This window comes from Salvelinus sp. IW2-2015, linkage group LG27 (genome assembly GCF_002910315.2).
Source record: "Salvelinus sp. IW2-2015 linkage group LG27, ASM291031v2, whole genome shotgun sequence".
Classification (NCBI taxonomy): domain Eukaryota; kingdom Metazoa; phylum Chordata; class Actinopteri; order Salmoniformes; family Salmonidae; genus Salvelinus; species Salvelinus sp. IW2-2015.
Window position 1 is genome coordinate 10612984 of NC_036867.1, and position 27486 is coordinate 10640469.

Sequence of the window (27486 nt, forward strand, 5' to 3'; positions counted from 1 at the left end):
CTGAGGGGAAAAGTATATTTATATATTCCGTTTGAATTCAGGCTGTAACACAAAATGTGGATTAAGTCAAAGGGTATGAATACTTTCTGAAGGTGCACTGTATGCTGTTTCTCTCTCTCTCTCTTTCACTCGCTCGCTTTCTCTTCTTTTATTATGTCTGGCACTTCTCTGACAGTTAAAAGAGGGGGATGAGAGTTAGATGAAACAGACCGTAGACTGTGAAGTGTTGTTTAGGCTTCAGGCCCCACTACTCACTCAATAGCCTCTCTATGGGACAGCTGTGGGCTGGAGAGAGTGAGAGGGGGGGGGGGGAGAGAAGAGAGAGAGAGAGGACAGGAAAAGGGAGAGAGGTGTATAGTGAGACGAAAGAGAGAAATAGACACAGAGGGTAGAACACAGCAAGTGAGACAACTACAGAAGTAGTGCACTAAATTGGGAGCCATTTTGAAAGCAGACCTGAAGTGTTCTCTCACAGTGTCTGTTCCAGTGGACAGGAAGTTGAGGATTAGTGTGTAGTCTGGACCGGTGGCAGTGGCATTCAGCTGGTCTGGCCTCCACTGCTAGAAATCAACACCTCATCTGGCCTTGGGCAAGGAAGAAGTACTCTGAGAAAGATGGAGGAGGGAGCGGAACGGAAAGGAGGAGAGAGGTAGTGGAGCAGCGAATTGTCAGAAAGAAAAGAGGGAAAGAGAGGGATAAAGGTAGATAAAGACGGAGGAAAGAGAGAAGGGGGAGATCTGGAGAGGGATAGAGGTGAGGAAAGAGAGAGAGAGAGAGAGAATGTATTCCTCAGAATGAGGAAATGTTTAGCATATTTTCTGGCTCTGCTCGTTCCGGGAGTTATATTTAGATCTGACAGGCAGGGTCGATCATTCCCAACATAGTTGACAAGGTAAGGAGAAGGGCTGTGGAGTTTATCACACCCTATTCCCTACATCGTGCACGAGTACTGCTATAGGCTCTGGTCAAAACTAGTGCACTGTATAGAGAATAGGGTGCCATTTGGGACGTAGTCACAGATCCACATGGTGGGACTTGATAGGATGTTATTATATAGTAGTAACGGCTCTATTCTTTAAAGTCCCCAGTCAATCTAAGGCTGAGGAAGTGTGTTGTGTTTTTACAGACCCCTTATGAGAGAAACCAGGAAAGACATTCAGAGAAAGACCAGGCATAGGGAATTGAACTCACTACCCAAGGAGCGACTGTGTACTGCATGCATACACTGTTAGGCATAGTGTATAGTAGTGTCCAATGTCATGGCGGCTACGCAGCAAACCCTCCAGACTAACACAATCCTGCGATCACGTAGTTCAACGCACAATTAACACACAATCAACCATTCACTGCATAATATGTGGCGGGTTACATATTTCACCAATCGCCGCACTATTACAGCAGAACACTGACAAGGACCAACGGAACGGGCGGATCCCCCGGGCCTGCTCTAGTAGCCAACTCTACACAGTATCGACACCACTGTGTGTCTCTTCCCAGGGTTCCAATATAACAGACACGTGTACAGAGATGTTGATGCATGGAGTGCTGCTGAAGATCTCAGCTGGTAACATCCAGGAACGCATCTTCTTCCTCTTCGACAACCTGCTGGTCTACTGCAAGAAGAAAAACAGGTGGGACCGGACTGCCACACTTCTCTCTCTCTCTGACAACTTGGTTTCCTCTTACCGTAGGCTTGTCGAGATACTTCAAGCAGCACCAGCTACTGTCTATCTGTCCCCACTGTGTGTCGTTTCATTAGCCAGAAGGGCCCTGTATAGTTCGCTAGCCCAGGTATCTACTTGTTTCTATGTGTTGCCATGCCTTGTGTGACGAGACAATGTTAAGTTGGCTTCAATGTTGTCCCCAGGCGTTTAAAAAACAGCAAGGCGGCTACAGAGGGACCTCGTTACCTGTTCAGAGGAAGAATCAACACCGAGGTGATGGAGGTGGAGAACGTAGATGACGGAACAGGTGAGTTCTACCGCTAACAGGTCAGGGTGCGTCTCAAACGGCACCCTATTCCCTAGATAGTGTCATACTATTAAACAGAGCTATTTGAGATGCAACCCTTATCCTATTTCGCAACCCAACTACCATCCAATGCTCGGCAGGAAACTCTGCACTAACAACAAGTCACCTTTATTGCAGTATTTCTGCTCTCAAAAGTGGATTCGTTATCTCCATGTACTGCAGACAATCTGTATTTCTTCATGAGACAATCAATTCACTTTTTGGTGCGGCAACTCATTGTTCCCAATTTGCTATGTGGGTGACTTAATTTTGTCTCCACGGATCAGAACACATTTGTATTATTCTTGCTTCTTACTTTGTGCGTCCTAAATGGTACCCTATTCTCTACATAGTGCAATCATTTTGAGAAGGGTACATAGGGCTCGGGTCAAAGGTAGTGCACTGTAAAGAGAATAGGGTGCCATTTGGAATTCAGAACCCATTTGGGTTGTGTTTGTTATTCTGCGGCAGGTAGCCTGGCGGTTAGAGCGTCGGGCCAATAACCAAAAGGTTGCTGTGTTGAATACCTGAGTCGACAAGGTGAAAAATCTGTCGATGTGCACTTGAGCAAGGCACTTAACCCTAATTTGCTCCAGGGGCTCGCCATACTACTATGGCTGGCCCCAACTATCTGGTGTATGTGACAATAAAGCATGTATTTTTTTGGGGTGGGGGGGGGGTTGTTTTCCAGAAGCACTGAGATCTCAGATCTCTATTTCCTGTTTTGACAGTTAATCAATTCAGATGGCGAACCAGTCGACCGGGTTAGATACCCTCCCAGCCAACTGTATGAAAAGTCAATCATTGATGGATGAGGAGTGTTTTAATTTACAGCCTACTTAGATGTTATAGTCTACTGCACACAAAGCCATAACACAGTCTACACTCTTAGAAAAAAAGGGGCTTTCTAGAACCTAAAAGGGTTGGTTCCAGGAGAAACTTTTTTGGTTCCAAGTAGAACTGTTTTGGGTTCAGTGTAGAACCCTTTCCACAGAGGGCTCTACCTGGAACCCAAAATGGTTCTACCTGGAACCAAAAAGGGTTCTCCTATTGGGACAGCTGAAGAACCCTTTTGGAACCCTTTTATCTAAGAGTGTAGTGTTGGTTCAAAATGTTGAGATAAAGGAACTAAAGGTCCTGTAAGCGGAATTATAGCAGACAATAGTGCTGAGCGATTAACTCACATTTTGGTTATTTTTCAGTGTTTAAACAACTAATTGACCGACGTCGGTTCAATGATTTGAATTCCATTTTGTTCTTTTTTTTTCTGTGAGCTCAATGCGCACATTGCACAGTTTCTCTAGAGATAAATCAGATCCAGCTTGAACTGTGCAATGTAGTAGGGAGTTGTAGTTTCCAACAGGCCAATATTCTACATAGTTTTCCACATAAAACATGGTAATTAACTACAATGACCATAATCTACTTGTCCGGCCTGTTTCTTTTACGCCTGCTGCGGAAGAGACAGACGAATGCTTGATTGTGAGGTGATATAGAGAGCAACTGTTATATAAAACTGAAATATTTTATTAAAGTAATGTGAATAAATGATGGTTAATAAATATGCAGCAGTGGGCAGTCACTACCATCATGGGACTTTTATTAATAGTTTTACTCTGTGTTGTTACAGCATTCAACCCACATAATGCATAGTGCATTTGATGTAAAAAATAAATAAATAAATACTAAAACACACACACGGGGGCGGGGGGGGGGGGCTATAACTATGTCTCATTCACGGCTGTGCGTCTTTGCCACTGTACGCCTGCCAAGGCTACCAGTAATATGATTCAAACACACACACGGACAAGCAGAGGATTCTGCCTCTGTCACACACATGTGCTCCAGAGGATCTAGGAGGAGAGCGGGATAGGATTTGTAAATTCCATTTAATCTCTCCTTCCCTCTGTTTCTGGATGAATGATGTGACGTTAGCTCATTCCTGCTAAAAGGTCTAGCAGTCAATAGGCATAACGTACTGCCAAAGTGTGCAAAGAAAATCGTCATAAATACTTCAAGTAGTCAACGGAACAAAGGAAGCAGGTTTTATTGACATTCCAGAAGGGAAGTACTCTGGTATTGAGCTAATGTGAAATGACCCGAGTTATTCTTGTCGGTTCTGGGAAAGGATCCTGAACCTACTGTGGGATTGATAATGGACTAGTAATGAGCTAGCTGCTACCCCTGTGCTTTTAGCCTGGGCATGAAACTATGGCAATGGAGATGACAGATTCCTTTTCTACATTCTGGATTCCAGATTCCATAATCAAGGTTCCGTAATCCAGATTCCGTGTTCCGAGTGGAACCCACCATCGCCCTGTAATCAGTCTAATCATGGAGGCCCCTCTGCTCTGGAGCGTTTCATTGGATGATCGATTGGCTCGGTTTCATGTGGTCCATCTCATTTAGCTCTGGACCCCAGCTGCTCTCTACCAGCCTACCAGGGGTCCGCTCTGCTCTGTTTACACCTAAAGTACACCCATTCTGTCATGGATGCAGTTGCTGAGAGATGGATAGTCCTCTATTTCAAACAAACAGGCTAGAAGAAATCCCTGAACTCGTATAAGACACCAGAGGGCCACAACAGAAGTGAAGCCGTTGCTCCAACCCTTAGGACCCTTAAGTTGAGGGGCCTTGGTATAAAAGGAGTCAAGGACTGTGGCCGTGTCTCTGAGGCTTCGTCCCTGATGACACCCTATTCCCTATGTAGTGCACTACTTCAACCAGGGCCCATAGAAGTGCACAATATAGGGAATAGGGTGCCAGTCCTGGTCAAGAATAGTGCACTACGTGGGAATAATAATAGTGCATATTTGGGACGCGTGCTAAGTGTGTTGTGTTTGTGTGTCTCTTGGTTTGCAGCGGATTACCACAGCAGCGGGAACATAGTGAACAACGGCTGGAAGATCCACAACACAGCCAAGAACAAGTGGTTTGTGTGCATGGCCAAGACCCCAGAGGAGAAACAGGAGTGGCTGGAGGCTATACTCAAAGAGAGGGAGAGGAGGAAAAGTTAGTAGTCATATAGTATCTGATACTGTTGGCGTAGAGTCGTGTGTGTGTGTGTGTGTGTACCATAATATATCCTAAATAGTGCACTCCAGGTAATAGTGTGCCATTTCTGAAACCTTTGTGGATGTCAGTATTTCCTCCTATCTAAGATACTAGGGTACAAGAACTAGACTTGCAGGTAGAATGAATAAAACTGAACTATTTGTCTAACACAAGATGTCTTCTGTTAAGTCTATTTCTATCCTCTTGCTCGTCCTCCTCCCCCTTCCCTCTCTCTTCCTGTTTTGCCACCTGCTCCTCGTCCTGCTCATCCTCCTGCTGCTCTTCCTCCTGCTCTTCCTCTTCCTCCTCCTGCCTCTCCTCCTGTAGTGTTTCAGCACCAGGGTCTGATATGCTACTTAAATGTGAGAAGAGAAATGAAATGGATTGGTAGACAGTATGCTCTTTCTATGTCAGGATACATATACACATGTGCTCCAATATATTGGCGCCCTGGCACTTTACAGTGCAATGGAGCAGAACGTTCTGTTTTCTGTTTTCCAAACTGGTTGAACGGCTGTTTTTACCCTGTAGGCACCTGCTACTTACAACAGGTGTGATAAATTACACGTAAACAAACCAAATTCATTAGAATGTTGAATTATTTAGTCCAGGGCATTTTTGACTTTGAAGTGAAAAATCAAAATTTCCGTTTAGATATTTTACATTTTTTGTCCCGTGCAGTTATAAGTCAAACAAAAAAGGTGTTATTCAATTTCAACTTATTTTAGAAGAAATAGTGAATCATGAAAGGGAGACAGTATATTTGACCTCATCTGTACCAATGGGAAACGGTACTCCTTTGGTTTGAATGTTGACTGTCGCCTCCTATCTCTTTCTCTCTTTCCTTCCCTCTAGCGTTGAGGCTGGGGATGGAGCAGGACACGTGGGTGATGGTGTCAGAGAAAGGAGAGAAGCTCTATCACCTGATGACTAAGCAGGGACACCTCATCAAGGACAGGAAACGCAAGCTCACCACATTCCCCAAGTGCTTCCTGGGAAGGTAGGCTGATCTGTCTAGCTCTCTCTCTCATGCAGGTGGGTGTCTGCATTAGTTATTTTCTGTGTGGGTGTGTGTGTGTGTGTGTGTGTGTGGTGTGTGTGTGTGTGTGTCTCTATCCATCGCTCCGTCTGTGTGTCTCTGTCTGTCTGTCTGTCTGTCTGTCTTGCTCTGGTCTGTTTCTGTCTGTCTGTCTGTCTTCTGTCTGTCTGTCTGTCTGTCTGTCTGTCTGTCTGTCTGTCTGTCTGTCTGTCTGTCTGTCTGTCTGTCTGTCTGTCTCTGCTGTCTGTCTGTCTGTGTGTCTGTGGTGGTGTGTGTGTGTGTGTGTGTGTGTGTGTGTGTGTGTGTGTTTCCTGGGAAGGAAGACCTCCCATCCTGAAGACCTCCCACCCTATAACCCTATGTTATCCTGACCTATGATAATTGAGGTTTGGTCTGGTGAGTGGTTTGTTGATGGTGCGTTTTATGTCTCGAAAATAAGCGTGGCCGTCATTCCCAAAATGTTCACATGAGCTTCCGAGTCGGACGTCCCAAAGTTGTGGCAGCCACTCACTATAGCCGACATCGTTTCCTGTAGGCTGCAGTGAGGGGTTTTCACGCCACGTTTGCAGTTTCTGACATTCTAAAAACCTTCACATGGGCTTCCCCTCTGAGTGGGAAGTCCCCTCGTCTTCAGAGGAAAACACCAGCATGTCTGGCAGAGGGAGATGACACTGTAGTGAATTTCACAGACTGGATTGGATCTACACTATCTACACTATCTACACTATCTACAGGATCTACTACTTATGTACTTGAGCTGAGCTGTACTATTGACATGATCTGAACTGATCTGAACAATCCTAGAAAAATACATAACCCCTTCTGGTTGGTGGATTATTGTAACGGCAGATTTCCTCCTCTTCGTCTGAAGAGGAGGTGTAGCAGGGATCGGACCAAGACGCAGCGTAGTTAGCGTAGTCCCGTGTGGCTCAGTTGGTAGAGCATGGCGCTTGCAACGCCAGGGTTGTGGGTTCATTCCCCACGGGGGGACCAGGATGAATATGTATGTATATGTATATCCAATTTGTAAGTCGCTCTGGATAAGAGCGTCTGCTAAATGACTTAAATGTAAATGTAAATGTGTTCATCATGTTTAATACCAACAAAACCGTGAACACTACAAAATACAAAATAACAAATGTGGCAAAACCGAAACAGTCCTATCTGGTGCAATGACACAAAGACAGAAGACAACCACCCACCAAAACGCCAACACAAAACAGGCTACCTAAATATGGTTCCCAATCAGAGACAATGACTAACACCTGCCTCTGATTGAGAACCATATCAGGCCAAACATAGAAACAGAAAAACTAGACACACAGCATAGAATGCCCACTCAGCTCACGTCCTGACCAACACTAAAACAAAGAAAACACAAAAGAACTATGGTCAGAACGTGACAATTATCCAGTTACACAGACAGAGGCAGGCAGGCAGACAGACAGAAAGATGCTATTTCTATACAGATGACCATTACTATGACACAGAGTACAGTAGCTACAGTGTGTCTATTGAAACGCTCCAGTTCAGTGAATAATACCATCTATACCTAATACCTTCTCTCCTAAATCTGGATCAGTCTCTCCATCCCTCCTCTCAATCTGAAATCTGTCCAGACCGGCAGAACATCAGTGTTTTAGCTGAACACAGATCAGTTCCCCGGCCGTTCAGTCACGGGGAAATGAAATCCAGCAGGTTTTCACTATGATTCTTGTTTGTGGATTATTGGTTGGCGGAGTGTGTGTGTGTGTGTGTGTGTGCGTGCATTCGTCTGTGCGTGTGTGTGTGGACTGCAGTGCGTGTGTGTGTCCCCGTGTTCTCTACCGTAACATTGTCAAGAATGTCTCTCTGTTAATCGTTACTAAAGTGATGCCCTAAAAAGCATGTGTGTATGTGTGTGTGTGTGTATGTGCCGGATTGCCATTGCTTGGCCAGTGATAAATCGGGGTGATATCCCTCTGTGGTTCCGCTGACCTCTCTCTCAGTGCGTCCCAAATGTCACCCTATTCCGTATGTAGTGCGGTACTTTTGACCAGTGACCAAAGGTCTCTGGTCAAAGTAGTGCACTATGTAGGGAATAGAATGCCATTTGGGACGAATGATCAGAGCCTAGCAGGATTACTGTTAAAGTCTCCGCTGAGAAATATGTGTGTGTGTGTGACCAGACAGTGTGTTAGTGGTTTCATATCAAATGGTTACACTCATAACACCGGCCATGTTGAGTTAGGGTTACAGTCTAAACATTTCTGTGTTATCCACTTTCTGTTGATAGGAAATAACTTTATAAAGGCTGTCCCAAGTGGCACCCTATAGGCCCTGGTCAAAAATAGTGCACTATATAGGGAATAGGGTGCAATTTTGGACTCTGAGCTCTGAGCTTCAAACAGACAGCCGTCAGTAACAGCTTGCTCCATCTGGTTAAAGCCTGAACAGAATCAATCCAGCCATGCTCCAAATGATGGTGTCACATTCACACTCTCAATGCTTGGCATAGACCCTACAGGCCCATACTGGAGCAACCAGGCTGGGTTAAGTGGACTTTAATAAGATAATCAAATGCTGGGCCTTAGATCTTAGTGCAGGTTAGGAGCATATGGTGGATATGGAGTGGTGTGGTCTGGAGCGCAGCTAAGCTCCCCCCTCTCTCTCTCGCTCTCTCCCTCTTTCTGTCTCTTGCTCTCCCTCCCGCTCTCTCTCTCTCTCTAGTAGAGTGCCTCACAGAGTAGTCTGAGATGGGGTGTAAAGTGCTGTCTAACTATAATCCAGAGGGTTTTGGGTGTGGAACGACAACCGGTTCTCTCTCCTTTGATTTGTGTGTAGACATACCGTCTGTGTCCCAAATAGCACCATATTCCCTGTATAGTGCACTACTTTTGATCAGAGCCTTATGATCTGCATACAGTAAATAATACCGGTTCTACAGAGATTCTCTTCAGTGGTTCTATAGTGGTCTGGAAAAGGTTCTGTGAGCTTTTCAAAATGTTTTTACTTTACAGCCTTATTCTAAAATTGATTAAATCATTTTTTCCCTCATCAATCTACACACAATACCCCATAATGACAAAGCAAAAACAGTTTTTTGAAAATGTGTCACATTTAATAAAAACGGATACCTTATTAACATAAGTATTCAGACCCTTTGCTATGAGAATCGAAACTGAGCTCAGGTGCATCCTGTTTCCATTGATCATCCTTAAGATGTTTCTACAACTAGATTGGTCTCCATCTGTGGTAAATTCAATTGATTGGACATGATTTGGAAAGGCACATACCTGTCTATTTAAGGTCCCACAGTTGACAGTGCATGTCAGAGCAAAAACCAAGCCATGAGGTCAAAGGAATTGTCCGTAGAGCTCCGAGACAGGAATGTGTCGTGTCACAGATCTTGGGAAGGGTACCAAAACATTTCTGCAGCATTGAAGGTCCCCAAGAACACAGTGGCCTCCATCATTCTTAAATGGAAGAAGTTTGGAACCATGAAGACTCTTCCTAGAGCTGGCCGCCCAGCCAAACTGAGCAATCGGGGGAGAAGGGCTTTGTTTAGGGAGGTGAACAAGAACCCTGTGGAGATGGGAGAACCTTCCAGAAGGACAACCATCTCTGCAGCACTCCACCAATCAGGCCTCTACGGTAGAGTGGCCAGACAGAAGCCACTCCTCAGTAAAAGGCACATGACAGCCCGCTTGGAGTTTGCCAAAAGACACCTAAAGGACTCTCAGACCATGAGAAACAAGATTCTCTGGTCTGATGAAACCAAGATTGAACTATTTGTCCTGAATACTAAGAGTCACCTCGGGAGGAAACCTGGCACCATCCTTAAGATAAAGCATGGTGTGGCAGCATCATGCTGTGGGGATGTCTTTCAGCGGCAGGGACTGAGAGACTAGTCAGGATTGAGGGAAAGATGAACAGAGCAAAGAACAGAGAGAACCTTGATGAAAACCTGCTCCAGAGCGCTCAGGACCTCAAACTGGGGCGAAGGTTCACCTTCCAACAGGACAATGACCCTAAGCACATAGCCAAGACAATGCAGGAGTGGCTTCGGGACAAGTCTCAATGTCCTTGAGTGGCCCAGCCAGAGCCCGGACTTGAACCCAATCGAACATCTCTGGAGAGACCTGAAAATAGCTGTGCAGCGACTCTCCTCATACAACCTGACAGAGCTTGAGAGGATCTGCGGAGAAGAATGGGAGAAACTCCCCAAATACAGGTGTGCCAAGCTTGTAACGTCATACCCAAGAAGACTCGAGGTTGTAATCACTGCCAAAGGAGCTTCAACAAAGTACTGAATAAAGAGTCTGTATATTTATGTAAATGTGAAATTTCTGTTATTTTTTATACATTTGCAAACATTTCTAAAAACCTGTTTTTGCCATGTAATTGGTTATTGAGTCTAGATTGATGAGAAAAAAACAACGATTTAATACATTTTAGAATAAGGCAGTAACGTAACAAAGTGAACAAAGTCAAGGGGTCTGAATACTTTCCGAATGCACTGTATATTGGTGATTACTCTGACATTCAAAAGCCCAAATGGTGGGAGTACTGAATTAGCTACAAGCTTCTGTGTGTAAGCCCATGAAAGCTCATTAAGCTTATGAAAACATATCCTGCTATATACTTGCCCCTACTTGTCTTGTTGAACACCTCTGTGGACATATTTAAATGTGTTTTTTAAAATATGAACGTGCACTAACAGTTATTTTTTTTGTCTTAGGCCAGACAAAATTGATTCACTGTATAACGGATTTTCCCCCCAGAAAAGTGAGGCGAGCGAGCAAAAAATAAATAGAAAATAAATGTGTGAATTGGATAAGGAATTGTCCTAGGTGCTTGTGCAGGTTCTAGGCCTAATGTGAGTTTCAAGAGTTCTATAAGGAAAACCGACACAATTTTGCTTAAAAAGAATGCACATGTTACAATGTTACAACCATTAGAAATGAAACACAATGGGAGGATTAACTTGTCACAGTTTCTGTATTCCTGATAAAAAAAAGTGCAATCCAATCTCGTAATTTATTGTGACGTAATGGACTATTTAACGTTTTTATCTAATTCAAGAATGATTGACAATAAATAATTGTAATCAAATTAAGATGTTGATGTATAGAAACGAGTTCATTACCTGAATGCGTCTCTGTAGCCTATAGGCGTTAACAAAATATTCATACAAATATGATTAGGCCTCTCATAGATTAGAGGCCTTGTAGAAAGAGGGTCAATCAAGTTAGGTCTGCCAAATTAATACATAAATACAGCCATAGAGTATAGCCTTTCATCATCAAAATACAAAAAAAATGGTTTATAACATGCACAATTAAAAGCGTCAGTCTATATAGAGCAAGCTTGACTGAATTCCAGCCCAGTAACTTGCTCACCGCATCTTCCTTCGATTGTCTCGTCTGGCAGCCACGAAAAGCCCCCACCTTGGAGACGTCGCTAACATCGCTGTGGAGCTGCTGATCAGCACGGAGTGCGTGCCACTGGCGATATACTTTCTGGACAAGCTAGCTGTTCTCTGCGGTGCATCATCACTTCAAACGCATTCAGTCTTGGTGTTATTGGTTGGCCTACTACTAAAAAAAATATATATATTAAACCTTTATTTAACTATGACCGTAAAATGTAAGTTATGAATCGCAAATCGCCATATAGCTGACACACTTCATCAATCATTTTGACTTCAATTTGGTTGTCCAAAATACTATCAGCTTGCACTGCGTCTTTGCTGATGAATGCCCTGATCTCAGGCCAGTCAATTGGTTCAATGACATTGTGGTTTCGTCTATTAATCGCTTCTAATAGATCTGAAAATGATGCATTAACCATGAATTTAACCAACTGTTTGTTTATAATGTTGGACGTCCCACGTTGAACCTGGACACATAAATAGTAGGAATTTGCGCCAGCGTGTGTTTCACTGTCCAATCCGAGGCTCGAACATGATCTGAGCGCCTGATCTGAGGCCGTTTGCTCTCTTGCGCATAAACTTGCAGACAGTGCATTATGAACGAAGTGCTGCCTATATTGCCCCAAAAATAACACCCTTTTCTTTCTTCCGGGGTGTGGAGAAAAGTAAGGCGGGACATCCGTTAAACAGTAATTCAACTTTGTCCGGCCTTAGCCTTTAAAAACGACTATTTCGACTTTGAATGTTGTAGCGATCAATTGTCCGATTAGCAATCACCCATATTAGCAAACTGATTTAATTTCCAACTTCACATCTCCCTAGTAGGGCCCTATAGGTTGTTTATCGTATAGGGCCCTATAGGTTATTTATCTTAATGAACAATATCAGCTAAATGTCCACAATTACTAATCTGTTTGGTCAGTGTCGATCGTTTTCTGTTTATCGTCCCCTGTTTTTTATTTTTTATTTTTTTACCTTTATTTAACTAGGCAAGTCAGTTAAGAACAAATTCTTATTTTCAATGACGGCCTAGGAACAGTGGGTTAACTGCCTGTTCAGGGGCAGAACGACAGATTTGTACCTTGTCAGCTCGGGGATTTGAACTTGCAACTTTTCGGTTACTAGTCCAACGCTCTAACCACTAGGCTACCATGCCGCCCCACGTTTATCGTCCCAGCTCTGTGTGTGTGTGGAGGTATGTGAGAGCGAACCCCCCCCCAGATGTTCTGAGTCTCTTTCTTTCTCAGTCTCTCTGTCTCGCTGAGGCGTGTCCGTTTATTTACAAGTTGTGAACTCCTCTCTAATTGCTGGGGTTTAATTGTGGTCTGGGATCAGATAATATCCAACAGAAACCACTTGTGGTGGTCATCTTCAGGCAGCTGTCATTCCATTGCAGATGTGTAAAACACACACGCATGAACACACAGACAGAGATGAGGCTCACTAGTAAACAAATCCTCTTTTGTGATGTCAGGTTTACGTTTTTGGAGCAATGTGTTGCTAATATATTGTTACAGTAAGGTTATTGTTTATTTTGTGTCTTTTGTAAACGTGCCAAGACTTACAGAATACAAACAAGCTCAGTACAAATATTTAGCTTGAGGTTTATTTATTTATTTATTTTTATTTCACCTTTATTTAACCAGGTAGGCTAGTTGAGAACAAGTTCTCATTTGCAACTGCGACCTGGCCAAGATAAAGCATAGCAGTGTGAACAGACAACACAGAGTTACACATGGAGTAAACAATAAACAAGTCAATAACATGGTAGAAAAAAAAGAGAATCTATATACAATGTGTGCAAAAGGCATGAGGTAGGCAATAAATCGAATAATTACAATTTAGCAGATTAACACTGGAGTGATAAATCATCTAGATGATCATGTGCAAGAAGAGACTGGTGTGCAAAAGAGCAGAAAATAAATAAATAAAAGCGAGATGGGGTGAGGTAGGTAAATTGGTGTGTAGTTTACAGATGGACTATGTACAGCTGCAGCGATCGGTTAGCTGCTCGGATAGCAGATTTTTAAAGTTTTGAGGGAGATAAAAGCTTCCAACTTCAGAGATTTTTGCAATTCGTTCCAGTCGCAGGCAGCAGAGAACTGGAAGGAAAGGCGTCCAAATGAGGTTTGGCTTTAGGGATGATCAGTGAGATACACCTGCTGGAGCGCGTGCTGCGGGTGGGTGTAGCCATCGTGACCAGTGAACTGAAGATAAGGCGGCACTTTACCTAGCATAGCCTTGTAGATGACCTGGAGCCAGTGGGTCTGACGACGAACATGTAGCGAGGGCCAGCCGACTAGGGCATACAGGTCGCAGTGGTGGGTCGTATAAGGTGCTTTAGTAACAAAACGAATGGCACTGTGATAAACTGCATCCAGTTTGCTGAGTAGAGTATTGGAAGCTATTTTGTAGATGACATCGCCGAAGTCGAGGATCGGTAGGATAGTCAGTTTTACTAGGGTAAGTTTGGCGGCGTGAGTGAAGGAGGCTTTGTTGCGGAATAGAAAGCCGATTCTTGATTTGATTTTGGATTGGAGATGTTTGATATGAGTCTGGAAGGAGAGTTTGCAGTCTAGCCAGACACCTAGGTACTTATAGATGTCCACATATTCTAGGTCGGAACCGTCCAGGGTGGTGATGCTAGTCGGGCGTGCGGGTGCAGCAGCGAACGGTTGAAAAGCATGCATTTGGTTTACTAGCGTTTAAGAGCAGTTGGAGGCCACGGAAGGAGTGTTGTATGGCATTGAAGCTCGTTGTGAGGTTAGATAGCACAGTGTCAAGGAAGGGCCGGAAGTTAACCTCTCATACAGTTAATACTTAATTCTGCAGTAGTTCTGGAGTGGTCATGACGACATGGTTATTACTGTTGACCCGGTGGTCCCAGTTTCAGACAGTCTGAACCAAAACCTCACTGTGCTAGACTACTAAGGACCACACTCCCCTAAGGAATAGAACCAGACCAGATAAAACACTTTATTTCTACTGCTTTATTACTTGCTGTCTCCTCCGCACACACACCACACACACACCACACCACACACCACACACACCACACAACACCGACACACAACACACACAGCACACACACACACACACACACACACTGACACACACCACACACACACACACACAGACACACACACAACACACTCAACACACACCACACCACAGCACACACACACCACACAGCCGAGAGAGAGAGACTCCCACACATTACTCAGGGAACCCCTCTAATATTTGAAAGTTCCCCGTGCTTGACTTCCAGAGTAGAATGAAACCCAAAAGAGGCGCAGGATGTCATCAAGTCATGGTCATGGGGACACGCCATGCTCAGCCGGCGGATGGTTTTTGTGTTTTTAAACCCAACGAGAAGATAGAGAAAAAAAAAGAATGTTTCCAGCGCCAAACTGAGCTTTCCAAGACCCAATAAGGCAAAGGCCGTCCCAACGGAGTCATTCCTTTGACACCCTCATCAACCCCAATCAGTCCATTTTCTCTGAATTTTGTGGGCTGCTTTACAGTAGCGGGTAGAATTTATACAGTAATATTTGCACTTCAGAGCCAGTTGCGACATCAATGTAGTATACAAGGAACCCATACGATACATACATCAATGCCCAGAGCCACAGCCCACACACGCAGCCCCACTAATGCACCCCCATCCCATAAGCATACATGGCATACTGAGCGCACTAACTCCAAAAGGAAGAAGCTACTTGGGGTGTTTCCATATTTTTCTTTGTTTCTAACATCCTGGGTAGGAGTCCAGATTGACCAGTTCTTATGCATGCTCTGATTCCACCATATAACAGTCGGCTACTTTGGTGGTTCCAGCAGTTTTTCCTACAAAGACGAGATTATAGCTAAACTAAACTTCCTTACTTATGGATTCATAGATACCACACACCACTGTCAAACAACCAGTGTTTATAATACACCACTAACTGTACCTTATACAGTAGTATTTCCAGATTCAGTGTTGGATCTGAACATTAGCGCCCAGTATACATACTGCCCCTCCCATCCCTGGTGCCTGGCAGGAGAGAATATGAGGTCTCCTGTCCTCATGTGTTTTGTTGATTATGATTGGGAGAAAATAAAAAATCAAAACCCCCAGCAGTAAGGGAGACTAAACATGCATGGCACTATTCACATATTGTCGCCAAGAGAACATCATTAATCAAGGCCCTGAACACCAAGGGGGCCGTTGGTTTGAAGCCCAACTGGCATGAACCGCCAGAAATAAGCGTAGTGGACTGGCCATATTGAAAGGGTCCTCAAACCTCCATCCCCCTCCCCGTCTCGATCCGCGAACCCAAGCAAGTGACTAATGGATCGTAGACCTCCCATACCTTGGGAGAAAACAACCCGATTTGAGCACACTGAACTCTCGTGTCTTTGCAATAATTATAGGTTGGGTAGCCCCTGGAAGCGGCTCGGGGACCAAAAGGCGAGCCAGAAGGAAGAGCAGTTTAGCCCCGGGTGAGTCATTAGAAAACGGAGGCTAGGTAACTGGACGGATTCAGGCATCCCTGATTCCTATCTTCATTGAGAGTCACCTCAAGGTAGAAGATCGGTGTAACATCGGGGCACAGATGGTTGCCTCTTCTCCCACCAAAGAGAACCCTGTGCCGCCTTGACAGATTCGGGAAAGCCGAGAGGATGTTGGCACAAGGACGAAGTAAATCCCTCAGCTAGGGGAGCCCCAAGTTTAACGGTCGTCCGATAGCCTTGGGTATCCTCTCCCGGATACCCGACAGTGACGGAGTACCAGTTTGTTCCCCAGCTGGCCGGCAGTAATGCTATTTATCAGAGTAGAACTATGAGCGTAAGTAATGATACGAGTTTGCGTAGTACGTGCTAGGGAGTTAAAAGGTCAATCCCACCCAGTCATATGGTCGGTCGGGAGCGTCCCCGGGCCTGATTGAAGTAGCCAGGGCACGTTGGGTTGCAACCCCTTAAACCCTTCTGAAGTCCTAGGGTACTCCGCAATGGAGTGGCGGATGAGAGCCGGCCGGGGCACCTTCTGAGAGTCCCCCAGAAGACTCCCGGCAGGGGTCTCTGGGCCCAACAAACCCTCTCGGTCGATTGCCACAGCGGACACTGGGGAAGAAAGGTGGTGTGACGCAGAACCGGACTTCCAGCCCATGATGGCACCGGTGGTATAGGACCAGTTATTCGGAATGAGCGGATTGTGTTGCCTGGCAGCCACTCCACCCGAGAAGCGGTTGAATGTTCGTGGCATAGTGAATGCAATGGCGTGCTTCTTAGCAGGTTGACTTGTGAAGGCTTTCGTACCGAATACGCATGGTACAGTGATAGTGCAGGGGCAGTTACCACCGCGTGATAGATGGATGACTACCTCCCAGACCAACTAGCTCTCGCTGTGGAAATTATACCTTCTGCGAGCAAACTGTCTGAGATGCCCGGTCATTGGGGCTCATCGCGCACAACGTTGTGGGAGTACATCCCCCTCTTGCCTATAGCGCATGAGACCACGAAAAGCCAGTCCCCTCGTGCCTCTGGCGCCGATGGTGCTCCCTTGGGAGCGAAGATGGCCGTCCGCCGGCAAGCTATGTCGGAGGCCGCGTCTGCTGGGTCATCGCAGCTTTCCAAATCCTTGGGATCTCAGATGGGCTCCAAGGTATATTCACGACTACTATCAGGAGTGGTAAAGGTTCTAAGACCCCAGAGAATGCAGGGAGCGTAGATGTCGAAGTGAACAGGCCTGATAAAAGGGAGTGCGACTAATGCCGAAGGGACAGTTTCCAGAAATAGGGGTCATCCATTGTTCAAGAGCCCAAAGCAATTTATATGGCAACAGGCGTCGGCAAGTATTTGTTGGGGAGCGCAACGCAGTGGCTATTCGCAAGGCGTCTCTTTCAGAACAGTGCTGCATATCTCCCTGAATGATGCGGTTAAAGAGGGGAGCCAAGGCTGGTGGAGGACAGAGAGGGCGCGTTGGGTGGGGCGTTAGTAGCAGCGCGGGGGAGCGACGGGGGCTGTGGCCAAGGTTGGGAGGTCTCTCTATTGGAGTAGATCCAAGGGCAGTATTGGCCAGCCAGTGGGAGGAGCAAAGGATATCAGCATCCGTGGGTGCCCTGAAAGTGTTGCCCAGCAGATGGATCAGGCGGGCCGGGGCTGCCTCAAGGTAGACATGGCAAGGGTCCAAACCAGGGTATCGACGGGAGCGACCAAGAAGAGCAATGACTGTGGGATCGGAGATGATACCAAAAACGCCTGGTTGACTTGGACAATATCTATATTTTATGCGAACTGGCCAACAGAACAAACAGAGAACACAGTATGTAAAATACCACAGGGAAAATGGTGGATAGCTGTGCGACACGGTGAGGGGGTGGGACCAATCAGTAGTGACCGTAAGGGACTATGGTCTACTATATTTATCAGTGGGGTGTATCTAGCTCCTAGACTAAAGCCATCAGAAAAGTGCAGTCTTTATGGCAAGAGTGAGGCAGCTGGTTCCCTGGTAAAGAGTATTGTAGGAGTGTGAATCTTTTTCTTTTCCATGATGAGGACCTCCAAGGTTATAATGCAGACAACATGTTGTTTAATTGCAAACCAATGGCGAGCTCTTTATTTATTGTATGAAGAAGACGTAGTTACGAAGGCAATAAAAAAAGTAGTCGTGGTTTCTTTCTAAGTTCACACCTAAGCATTATGCCGCAGGAACTAGTACTTGTTGTGAAGTAGGGGCAGGATACATGTTAAGACCCAAGAAGAGCGTGACCAGGAGTGCAAGATGCTGCTTGAAAAAAGGCTGGCCCTTTTGCTTTCCTGACTGGCACTCGGTGTATTGGTTCCTGACTTCCCTGCAACAGTTGCATATCGCCTGGGTGGGCTCGTGTCTGTATATGCGTTATTTCACCGTTGCAGCCTACCGGATGTTTTTGTGCTGCGTCTAGGGCCCAGTCAAGGTCTCGAGAATCCGGACACCAAGGGCTATATCTTTCTTAAGTGTATTCTGCGTCGATCCTCCTATGAGTTGAAACGGTGATTAAGCAAATAAGCACTTTTTGTCTAATAATTCCAGTCTCTAGCGAGGCGAAAAGTTACAAACTATTATAACCTTAAGAATGGACCATGGCCCATCCCTCAACTGACGGGATGAGGTCAATATCACTTACCAGTGTAAACACCGCCAGGTCGATTAAGACCAAGGCATCTTTCAACGCAAAAAAGTGTTTTAGGGGAAGCGCCCTTGTTAGACTAAGTTCAGCAGGTTGAAAAAGCCCAGAATTAAGCCGTTGGAACCAAGATGTGGTCGTATTGAAACCCTGAACCCAAGAGATCCCAGATGCCTGCATTTCGCTCGAGTGAGTCAGGCATATTTGAGCTATTACAGTCGCCACTCCAGATCTTGATTAAGACAAGTCAGACGGGAATATGGAGAGGCAGGCAATTCCTCTAGGTCACCGCGTCGATAATGTCATATTAGGCCGTTAATGCCCTATGTAAGTTCTACCTAGGTTGTATCCTCTAGGTGGGTATCTTCCTTAAAAAGATTTCCGTGTGAGATTCTGAGGCAATCAAGCTTGACTATGCGTTGGAATATCACGCCGCGACGCCCCTGGGCTGGGAAATGGTTAGATTGGTGAATTAAAAGCACAAATTGTATCCCAGTTAAAGGTCACAAACTAACAGAAACAAACCTCTGAAAAGCAGATTTGAAGGAGCCGATCAATTCCCGAATGGTGTCCAGGCGCACAGCTGGGAGCTGAGGGCGTCGGTAAGCAGCGGCAACAGTGAGAGACTGTAGTTCTGGGAGAGGATTAATTGTTTTAAAATTAAGAAGTCCCATCGGAACTGGAAATGGTTGGCATAGACCTGGCAAATGTGATGAAACCAGAACTTTGCAGGCTATCTCTGCAGTAGATTGCAACTCCTCCCCCTTTGGCAGTTCTATCTTGACGGAAAGTGTTATAGTTGGGTATGGAAATCCCAGAATTTTTGGTGGCCTTCCTAAGCCAGGATTCGGACACGGCAAGGACATCAGGGTTGGCAGAGTGTGCTAAAGCGGTGAGTAAGGCAAACTTAGGGAGGAGGCTTCTGATGTTGACATGCATGAGGCCATTGCTTCCTGTATTGAATATAAACCTGCTTAGTGCCGCTTACCAATAGTATTATACGCCTTGAGACAAGTAGGTATGCATTGAAATCAAGCCTACATATACACGGAGTGTACAAAACATTAGGAACACCTTCCTAATAGTGAGTTGCACCCCCTTTTGCCCTCTGAACAGCCTCAATTAGTTGGCATGGACTCTCTGTTTCAGAGGGGTTGGGTTAAATGTGGAAGACACATTTCGGTTGAATGCGTTCAGCTTTGCAAGTGACAAGCTATCCCCGTGCCCTTTCCTTTCCACAAGGTGTCAAAAGCGTTCCACAGGGATGCTGGCCCATGTTGACTCCAATGCCTCCCACAGTTGTGTCAAGTTGGCTGGATGTCCTCTGTGTGGTCGACCATTCTTGATACACACGGGAACTGCAACCCAGTATTGTTGCAGTTCTTAAACACATTCAAACCGGTGCGCCTGGCACCTACTACCATACACCATTCAACATGAATAAGGGATCATAGCCTTCACCTGGATTCTTCTTGCACTCAGACTATGTCACGGAAAGAGCACGTTGTTTTGTACACTCAGTGTCAACTAGTGTGGACTGTGGTTCGCGTCCCAAATAGCACCCTATTCCCTTTATAGTGCACACTACTTTTGACCAGGGCCCATGGGGAATAGTATGCCATTTGGGATGCAGACAGGGAGCAGATTGAAACTGTTCCAGGCTGCCATTCATTGCGTAAGTGACCTGTATTACTCCCGGGGGGTTTTCTCTCTGTGGCAGGGTGACTGGGGGTTGACGGTTTGACTAATCTATCCTCCATTCTGGGGGTTTTCTCATCTGGCTCTGTCCACTCTGGTAGTGGAGATAGGAGACGGAATGAGAGGGAGGACAAGGGGAGAGGGAGGGCGAGGGGAAAGAGAGAATGTGGGTAAGAGGTGGAGGAAAGGGGGAGAGAAGGAAAGGGAGGAAGCTAGGTGTGCCGTGAGGAGAGTAGAGAAACCAGGAGATTTGTTTCTCTCTGAGATCAGTCCAACCCCCGACAGCCCTGCCCTGTCCTTCACTCCTACCATCCGTACACACACACACATACACCCTCCTGCCCCAGCCCTTCGCTCTGCAGTGACTCTACTGTTATTCCCGGTTGGGAGTTTGGAAGACATGCCACGTTCAAAACAACTGGGAACTCGGAAATCTCCGACTTCTGACTTCAGTGAACTCTGAAAAAAACTATCTCTGACTGGGAAAAATCGATTTCAATGGTCATCCAACTCGGAATACCAACTCGGGCCTCTGTCTAGAGCTCCGACCTGAAGATCACCGGCGTCATGATTTGACCTCGTATTTTTCCCAGTTCCCAGTTGTTTCGAACGCGGCAACAGTTTAGGAAGACCACAGAATTCCGCTGGTGAAGCTGGGCATGTTTGTTGGGGTTCTGTGGAGGAAGGGAATGCTGAGGATTAATCTATCTTTCTCTCCGTCTCCCTCTTTCTCTCTGTCCATCTTTTTCTTTTTCTCTCTACTCTCCTTCTCTGTCTCTCCCGCAGGATTACAGAATTATACAGAAGTATCCTATTTAGCTTGTTTAGGCCACAAAGAATTCGATTGGTACGGTGTTTATTTCTACTCTTGCTGTTTGTTTCCTCCCTTGTCCGAAATGATCAACATCAAAATGATCTCTGTTTTTTACCAACTCTACTCAGAAAGCCACCAGACACTCACTGATTTGATGGGTGTCATGTGTTTGTCAAAAACAAATAAGAGCACAGTTGGACAAGACAAACAGATGAACTAAACCCTCCCTGGGAGATTTAACAAACAGAAAAGACCCCCCAAAATAAATAAGAATCTAGTCAGCAGTAAGACTGTGGCCCAAATGGCATGCGATTCCCTATATAGTGCAATACTTTTGACCAGAGCCCTATGCTAGTGAGCGCTAGCTAATGCTAACTACTGTACATTAGTATAATATTTTTTTTTTTACAAATCGATACTAGATCACAATATCAATATAATATCATCCCAAAAATAATATTCGCGATATGTAACTATCCCCCCCCCCCCCATCACTACTATTTAGGGAAAAGGGTGTAATTAGGGACGTTACCATAGTCACGTCTATTTAGGGGAACATTTGGAGAAACGTTATCTTTTGAGAAGGTGTTTGTTTTGGTGTTGAAAACACTCTCTGGGACCCTGTTATTTATCTGAGGCATTTTGCTCCTTCTCCACGTTCACTGCCGTGGGGACGTCCATTGGACCATTGGCTACTCCCTCAATTAAGCTACATTCGCTGGACTGGTGCTTTCGTAACCGTTCATCTTCCAACATGTCCCTGTCATTTCTATGGAATGATGGTCGTTTTGTGTGTCCCCAGTGAGTTTGTGTCCTGGGTCGGCTGATGAGCAGTGTTTTAGATTTATGTCTTCCTAATTAGTGTTTTGGTGTTGTATGTTTTAAGTCTCCACAGTGACCATTGTTTGACGGTTTTGAATTGTTTTTGTGTGTCCCTGGTGAGTTTATGATAGACAATGCGTTATTTCCTGTCCCCCCAGTGAGATAATGAGCTGGCTGGTGGACATTAGTGTTGTGTTATTAACGGTGTTGTGTTATTTCCTGTCCCCCCAGTGAGATAATGAGCTGGCTGGTGGACATTAGTGTTGTGTTATTAACGGTGTTGTGTTATTTCCTGTCCCCCCCAGTGAGTTTGTGAGCTGGCTGGTGGACATTGGGGAGACTGATAACCCAGAGGAGGGGGTTCATCTGGGACAGGCTCTACTGGAGAACGGCATCATACACCATGGTAAGTGATTCACTATACTGTACGTTCATCATCTAGTCCAGGGTTCTCCAACTGGGTCGAATTTGGTGATTTTATTTGACCCCCCCCCCAAGTTTCTTCCACCTACATCTAAACCTGAAACATCTTCCTCTTCCTCCTCTTCCTTCACCTCGATGTTCCCCATATGCCTAACAATCACACTTATGTCTTTCACACCTTGTTATCCCTAGTCCTTCCTAAATGTTCTGTTTCTCATCATCCCCAGAAACAAGAACATACAGTATACCTACAGTGTATTTATCTATCCAGTATAACCTACATGTGTATTTAATCTATAAGTTTCAAGTATTTATCTATCTCAGTGTATTTATCTATACAGTATACAGTATACCTACAGTGTATTTATCTATACAGTATAAAGTAATACCCTACAGTCTATTTATCTTACGGTATACAGTATACCTACAGTGTATTTTATCTATAGCGGTATAACAGTATACCTACAGTGTATTTATCTATACGGTATACAGTATACCTACAGTGTAATTTAATCATATACAGTATATCAGTATATACTTAACAGTGTATTATCTATACGTATACAGTATACCTACAGGTAGTTTATCTATACAGTATAGTATACCTCAGTGTATTATCTATACAGTATACAGTACCTACAGTGTATTATCTATACAGTATACAGTATACTACAGCTGTATTTATTCTATTACGGTATAACAGTATACCTACATGTATTTATCTATACGTATACAGATACTACAGTGTATTTATCTGTACAGTAAAACTACAGTAATATCCGTACAGTGTATTTATCTATACGGTATACAGTATACCTACAGTGTATTTATCTATACGGTATACAGCATACCTACAGTGTATTTATCTATACGGATATCAGTATACCTACAGTGTATTTACTCTATACAGTATCCTACAGTGTATTTTATCTATATGTATATACAGTATACCTACAGTGTATTTCTTCTATACAGTATACCAGTATCACCTACAGTGTAATTTAGATCAAGTACAGTATACGTATACCTACCAGCTTATTTTCTATACGGTATCAGTATACCTACAGTGTTTTATCTATACGGTATACAGTATTACACTACGTGTATTTTCTATTACAGTATCTATATCAGTGTAATTTATCTATACAGTATACAGTATACTACAGTGTATTGTATCTTATACAGTATACCTACAGTGTATTTATCTATACAGTGTACCTACAGTGTATTTATCTATACAGTATACCTCAGTGTATTTATCTATACGTATACAGTATACCTACAGTGTATTTATCTATACAGTATACTACAGTGTATTTATCTATACAGTATACATACAGTGTATTTATCTATCCAGTATACCTACAGTGTATTTTTCTATACAGTATACAGTATACCTACAGTGTATTTATCTATACAGTATACCTACAGTGTATTTTTCTATAGCAGTATACAGTATACCTACAGTGTATTTATCTGTACAGTATACAGTATACCTACAGTGTATTTTATCTATACGTATACAGTATACCTCACAGTGTATTTATTCTATACGGTATACAGGTATACCTACAGTGTATTTGATCTATACAGTATCCTACAGTGTATTTATCATATGGTATACAGTATACCTCAGTGTATTTATCTATACAGTATACAGTATACCTCCAGTGTATTTATCAATACAGTAACAGTATACCTACACTGTATTTATCTATACGGGTATACAGGTATACCTACAGTGTATTTATCTATACGGTATACATTATTACCTACAGTGTATTTACTATACCAGTATCTAATACAGTGTATTTATCTATAACAGTATACAGTATACCCTACAGTGTATTTATCTATACAGTATCCTACAGTGTAGTTATCTATACAGTGTACCTACAGTGTATTTATCTATACAGTATACCTACAGTGTTATTTTATCTATACGGTATTCAGTATCTACAGTGTATTGATCTATACAGTATACCTACAGTGTATTTATCTATACAGTAATACATACAGTGTATTTATCTATACAGTATACCTACAGTGTTTTTTCTATACAGTATACAGTATACCTACAGTGTATTTATCTATACAGTATCCTAACAGTGTATTTTTCTATACAGTATACAGTATACCTACAGTGTATTTATCTGTACAGTATAACAGTATACTACAGTGTATTTTTTCTATACAGTATACAGTATACCTACAGTGTATTTATCTGTACAGTATACAGTATTACTACAGTGTAATTTTTCTACAGTATACAGTACATACAGCGAAAGCTGCTCTGAATACTGCACCTCTCCTCCTCATTTTCTCTCTCTTGCTCTCTTCCACCTCTTTCTCTCTCTGTCTCCCCTTTTCTCTCTTTCTTCTCTTCTCTCTCAATTCAATGGCCTTTATTGGCATGGGAAACATATGTTTACTTTGCGCAAAGCAAAGTGAAATAGGTAATAAACACATAAAAAACAAGACTTTTCAAATGTCAATATGTCAATGTCGTGTTGTAACGATGTACAAATGGTTAAAGTACAAAATTGAAAAAATAAACATAATATGGGTTGTATTTACAAGGGTGTTTGTTCTTCACTTGGTTGCCCTTTTCTTGTGGCAACAGGTCACACATCTTGTTTGTGTGATGGCACACAGTGTGGTATTTCACTCAATAGAGTGCCTTTGTTATGGAAGTCTGGAAATTGTTTGGAAATCTCTCTCTCTCGCTCTCACTCTCTCTCTCTTTCTACACACTCTCTCTCTCCGTCTGTCTCTCTCTCTGTCCTCTCTCTTCCTCTCTCTCTCTCTCTTTCTCTCTCGTCATCTCTCTCACACACTCTCTCTATCTCCGTCTGTCTCTTTCTTCTCTCCTCTCTCTTTCTCTCACACACTCTCTCTCTCCGTCTGTCTCTCTCTCTCTCTCTCTCTCTTCTCTCATCTCTCTCTCTCCACATCACTCTCTCTCTCCGTCTGTCTCTTTCTTTCTCTCTCTCTCTTTCTCTCAACACACTCTCTCTCTCCGTCTGTCTCTCTCTCTCTTCCTCTCTCTCTCTCTCTCTCTATCTCGTCTCTCTCTCACACACTCTCTCTCTCCGTCTGTCTCTTTCTTTCTCTCTCTCTCTTTCTCTCACACACTCTCTCTCTCCGTCTGTCTCTCTCTCTCTGTCTCTCTCTCTCTCTCTCCATCTGTCTCTCTCCGTCTGTCTCTCTCCGTCTGTATGTCTCTCTGTCTCATTCAATTTAAGGGCTTTATTGGCAAGAGAAACATATGTTAACATTGCCGAAGCAAGTGAAGTAGATAATAAACAAAAGTGAAATAAACAGTAAACATTACACTCCCAAAAGTTCCAAAATAATGAAGACATTTCAAATGTCATATTATGTGCAAATAGTTAAAGTACAAAAGGGAAGATAAATTAACATAGATATGGGTTGTATTTACAATGGGTTTGTTCTTCACTGGTTGCCCTTTTCTTGTGGCAACAGGTCACACAACTTGCTGCTGTGATGGCACACTGTGGTATTTCACCCAATAGGTATGGGAGTTTATCGAAATTGGGTTTGTTTTTAATGGCTCTTTTCTAGATTTTGATAATTAGCGGGTATCGGCCTAATTCGGCTCCGCATGCATTATTTGGTGTTTTACGTTGTAAACTGCACCCTTGTCTCAACCATTGCCCTTGTGCAAAAAAACAATGTTATTTTTCAGTTTAATACTACATGTGGTGTTTGAGTAAATCGATTTTATGATGTCGTATACTTTACCCCCAATGCCACTTTAGAGGGTTTTGTAGTATAATCCATCATGCCATAAGGAATCAAAAGCATTCTTAAATCAAGAAAACATTAAAATACTTTCCCTTTGCTTTTCTGTTGAACTTGCTTGTTTATTAGTGTGTGTAATGTGGTCTGTTGTTCTGTGTTTGGGTAAAAAGCCAATTTGTTTGTGTGAAAAGGTCTCTATTTGGTCATTGAGAATACGGCAGAGCAGTTTCCCATGTTACTGGTGACACATATTCCCCTATAGTTATTAGGGTCTAATTTGTCACCTTTTATAAATATATATATATATATATATATTGGGGGTTATGAGCCCCTGGTTCTAAATATCAGGGAAGCAGCCACTCTCCAAAACCAGGTTGAATAGTTTTAATAAGGCATCCTGCTGTCACGTTCCTGACCTGTTTTCTGTTAGTTTTGTATGTGTTAGTTGGTCAGGACGTGAGTTTGGGTGGGCAGTCTATGTTTTCTGTTTCTATGTTGGTTTAAAGGGTGACCTAATATGGCTCTCAATTAGAGGCAGGTGTTTTTAATTTCCTCTGATTGAGAGTCATATTAAGGTAGGTGTTTTCACACGGTTTGTTTGTGGGTGGTTGTCTCCTGTGTCTGTGTCTATGTTACACCATACGGGACTGTTTCGTGCGTTCGTCATTTTGTGTAGTCATTTTCCTGTTCGTGTTTTCTTCGTGTTTCATGTAAGTTCGTCGTCCAGGTCTGTCTACATCGTTTTGTTGTTTTGTAATATATCAAGTGTTCTTCGTGTGTTTAGTTCGTCTTGTAAATAAATCATTATGTATTCACAACCCGCTGCGCCTTGGTCGAATCACTACTCCTCCTCTTCGTATGAACAGAGGAGAGGAACACCGTTACAGAACCACCCACCAAATAACCAGAACCAAGCAGCGGGTAACGGGAGGAAGGGACAACGCAAGAAGGAGGAATGGACATGGGAGGATGTTTTGGACGGTAAAGGTTGCTACACATGGAGGAGATCCTGGCTGGAAGGATCGCCTCCCATGGGAACAGCTGGAGGCACTGAGGAGAGCAGAGGCAACCGGAGAAGGGAACCGGCGTTATGAGGGACGCGTCTAGCACGGAAGCCCGAAAAGCCCGTGAGTACTACCCAAACATTTCTTGGGGGTGGCTAAGAGGTAGTGGGCCAAGGGCAGGTAGGAGGACCTGCGCCCACTTCCCAGGCTAACCGTGGAGAGCGGAGTATGGGCATACACTGTGTTACGCAGTAGAGCGCACGGTGTCTCCTGTACGTGTGCATAGGCCCGGT

The 27486-nt window shown here is 43.9% G+C and overlaps 1 protein-coding gene across 1 annotated transcript in view; it reads left to right on the forward strand.

The window, feature by feature from the left end:
• prex2 (phosphatidylinositol-3,4,5-trisphosphate-dependent Rac exchange factor 2) overlaps positions 1 to 27486 on the forward strand; it is a 220312-nt gene that overhangs the window by 56352 nt on the left and 136474 nt on the right. Inside the window, 5 exon segments of the mRNA XM_070435678.1 lie at positions 1498 to 1631; positions 1868 to 1971; positions 4873 to 5022; positions 5920 to 6064; positions 22307 to 22407. Coding sequence (XP_070291779.1) covers positions 1498 to 1631; positions 1868 to 1971; positions 4873 to 5022; positions 5920 to 6064; positions 22307 to 22407 — 634 coding nt within the window.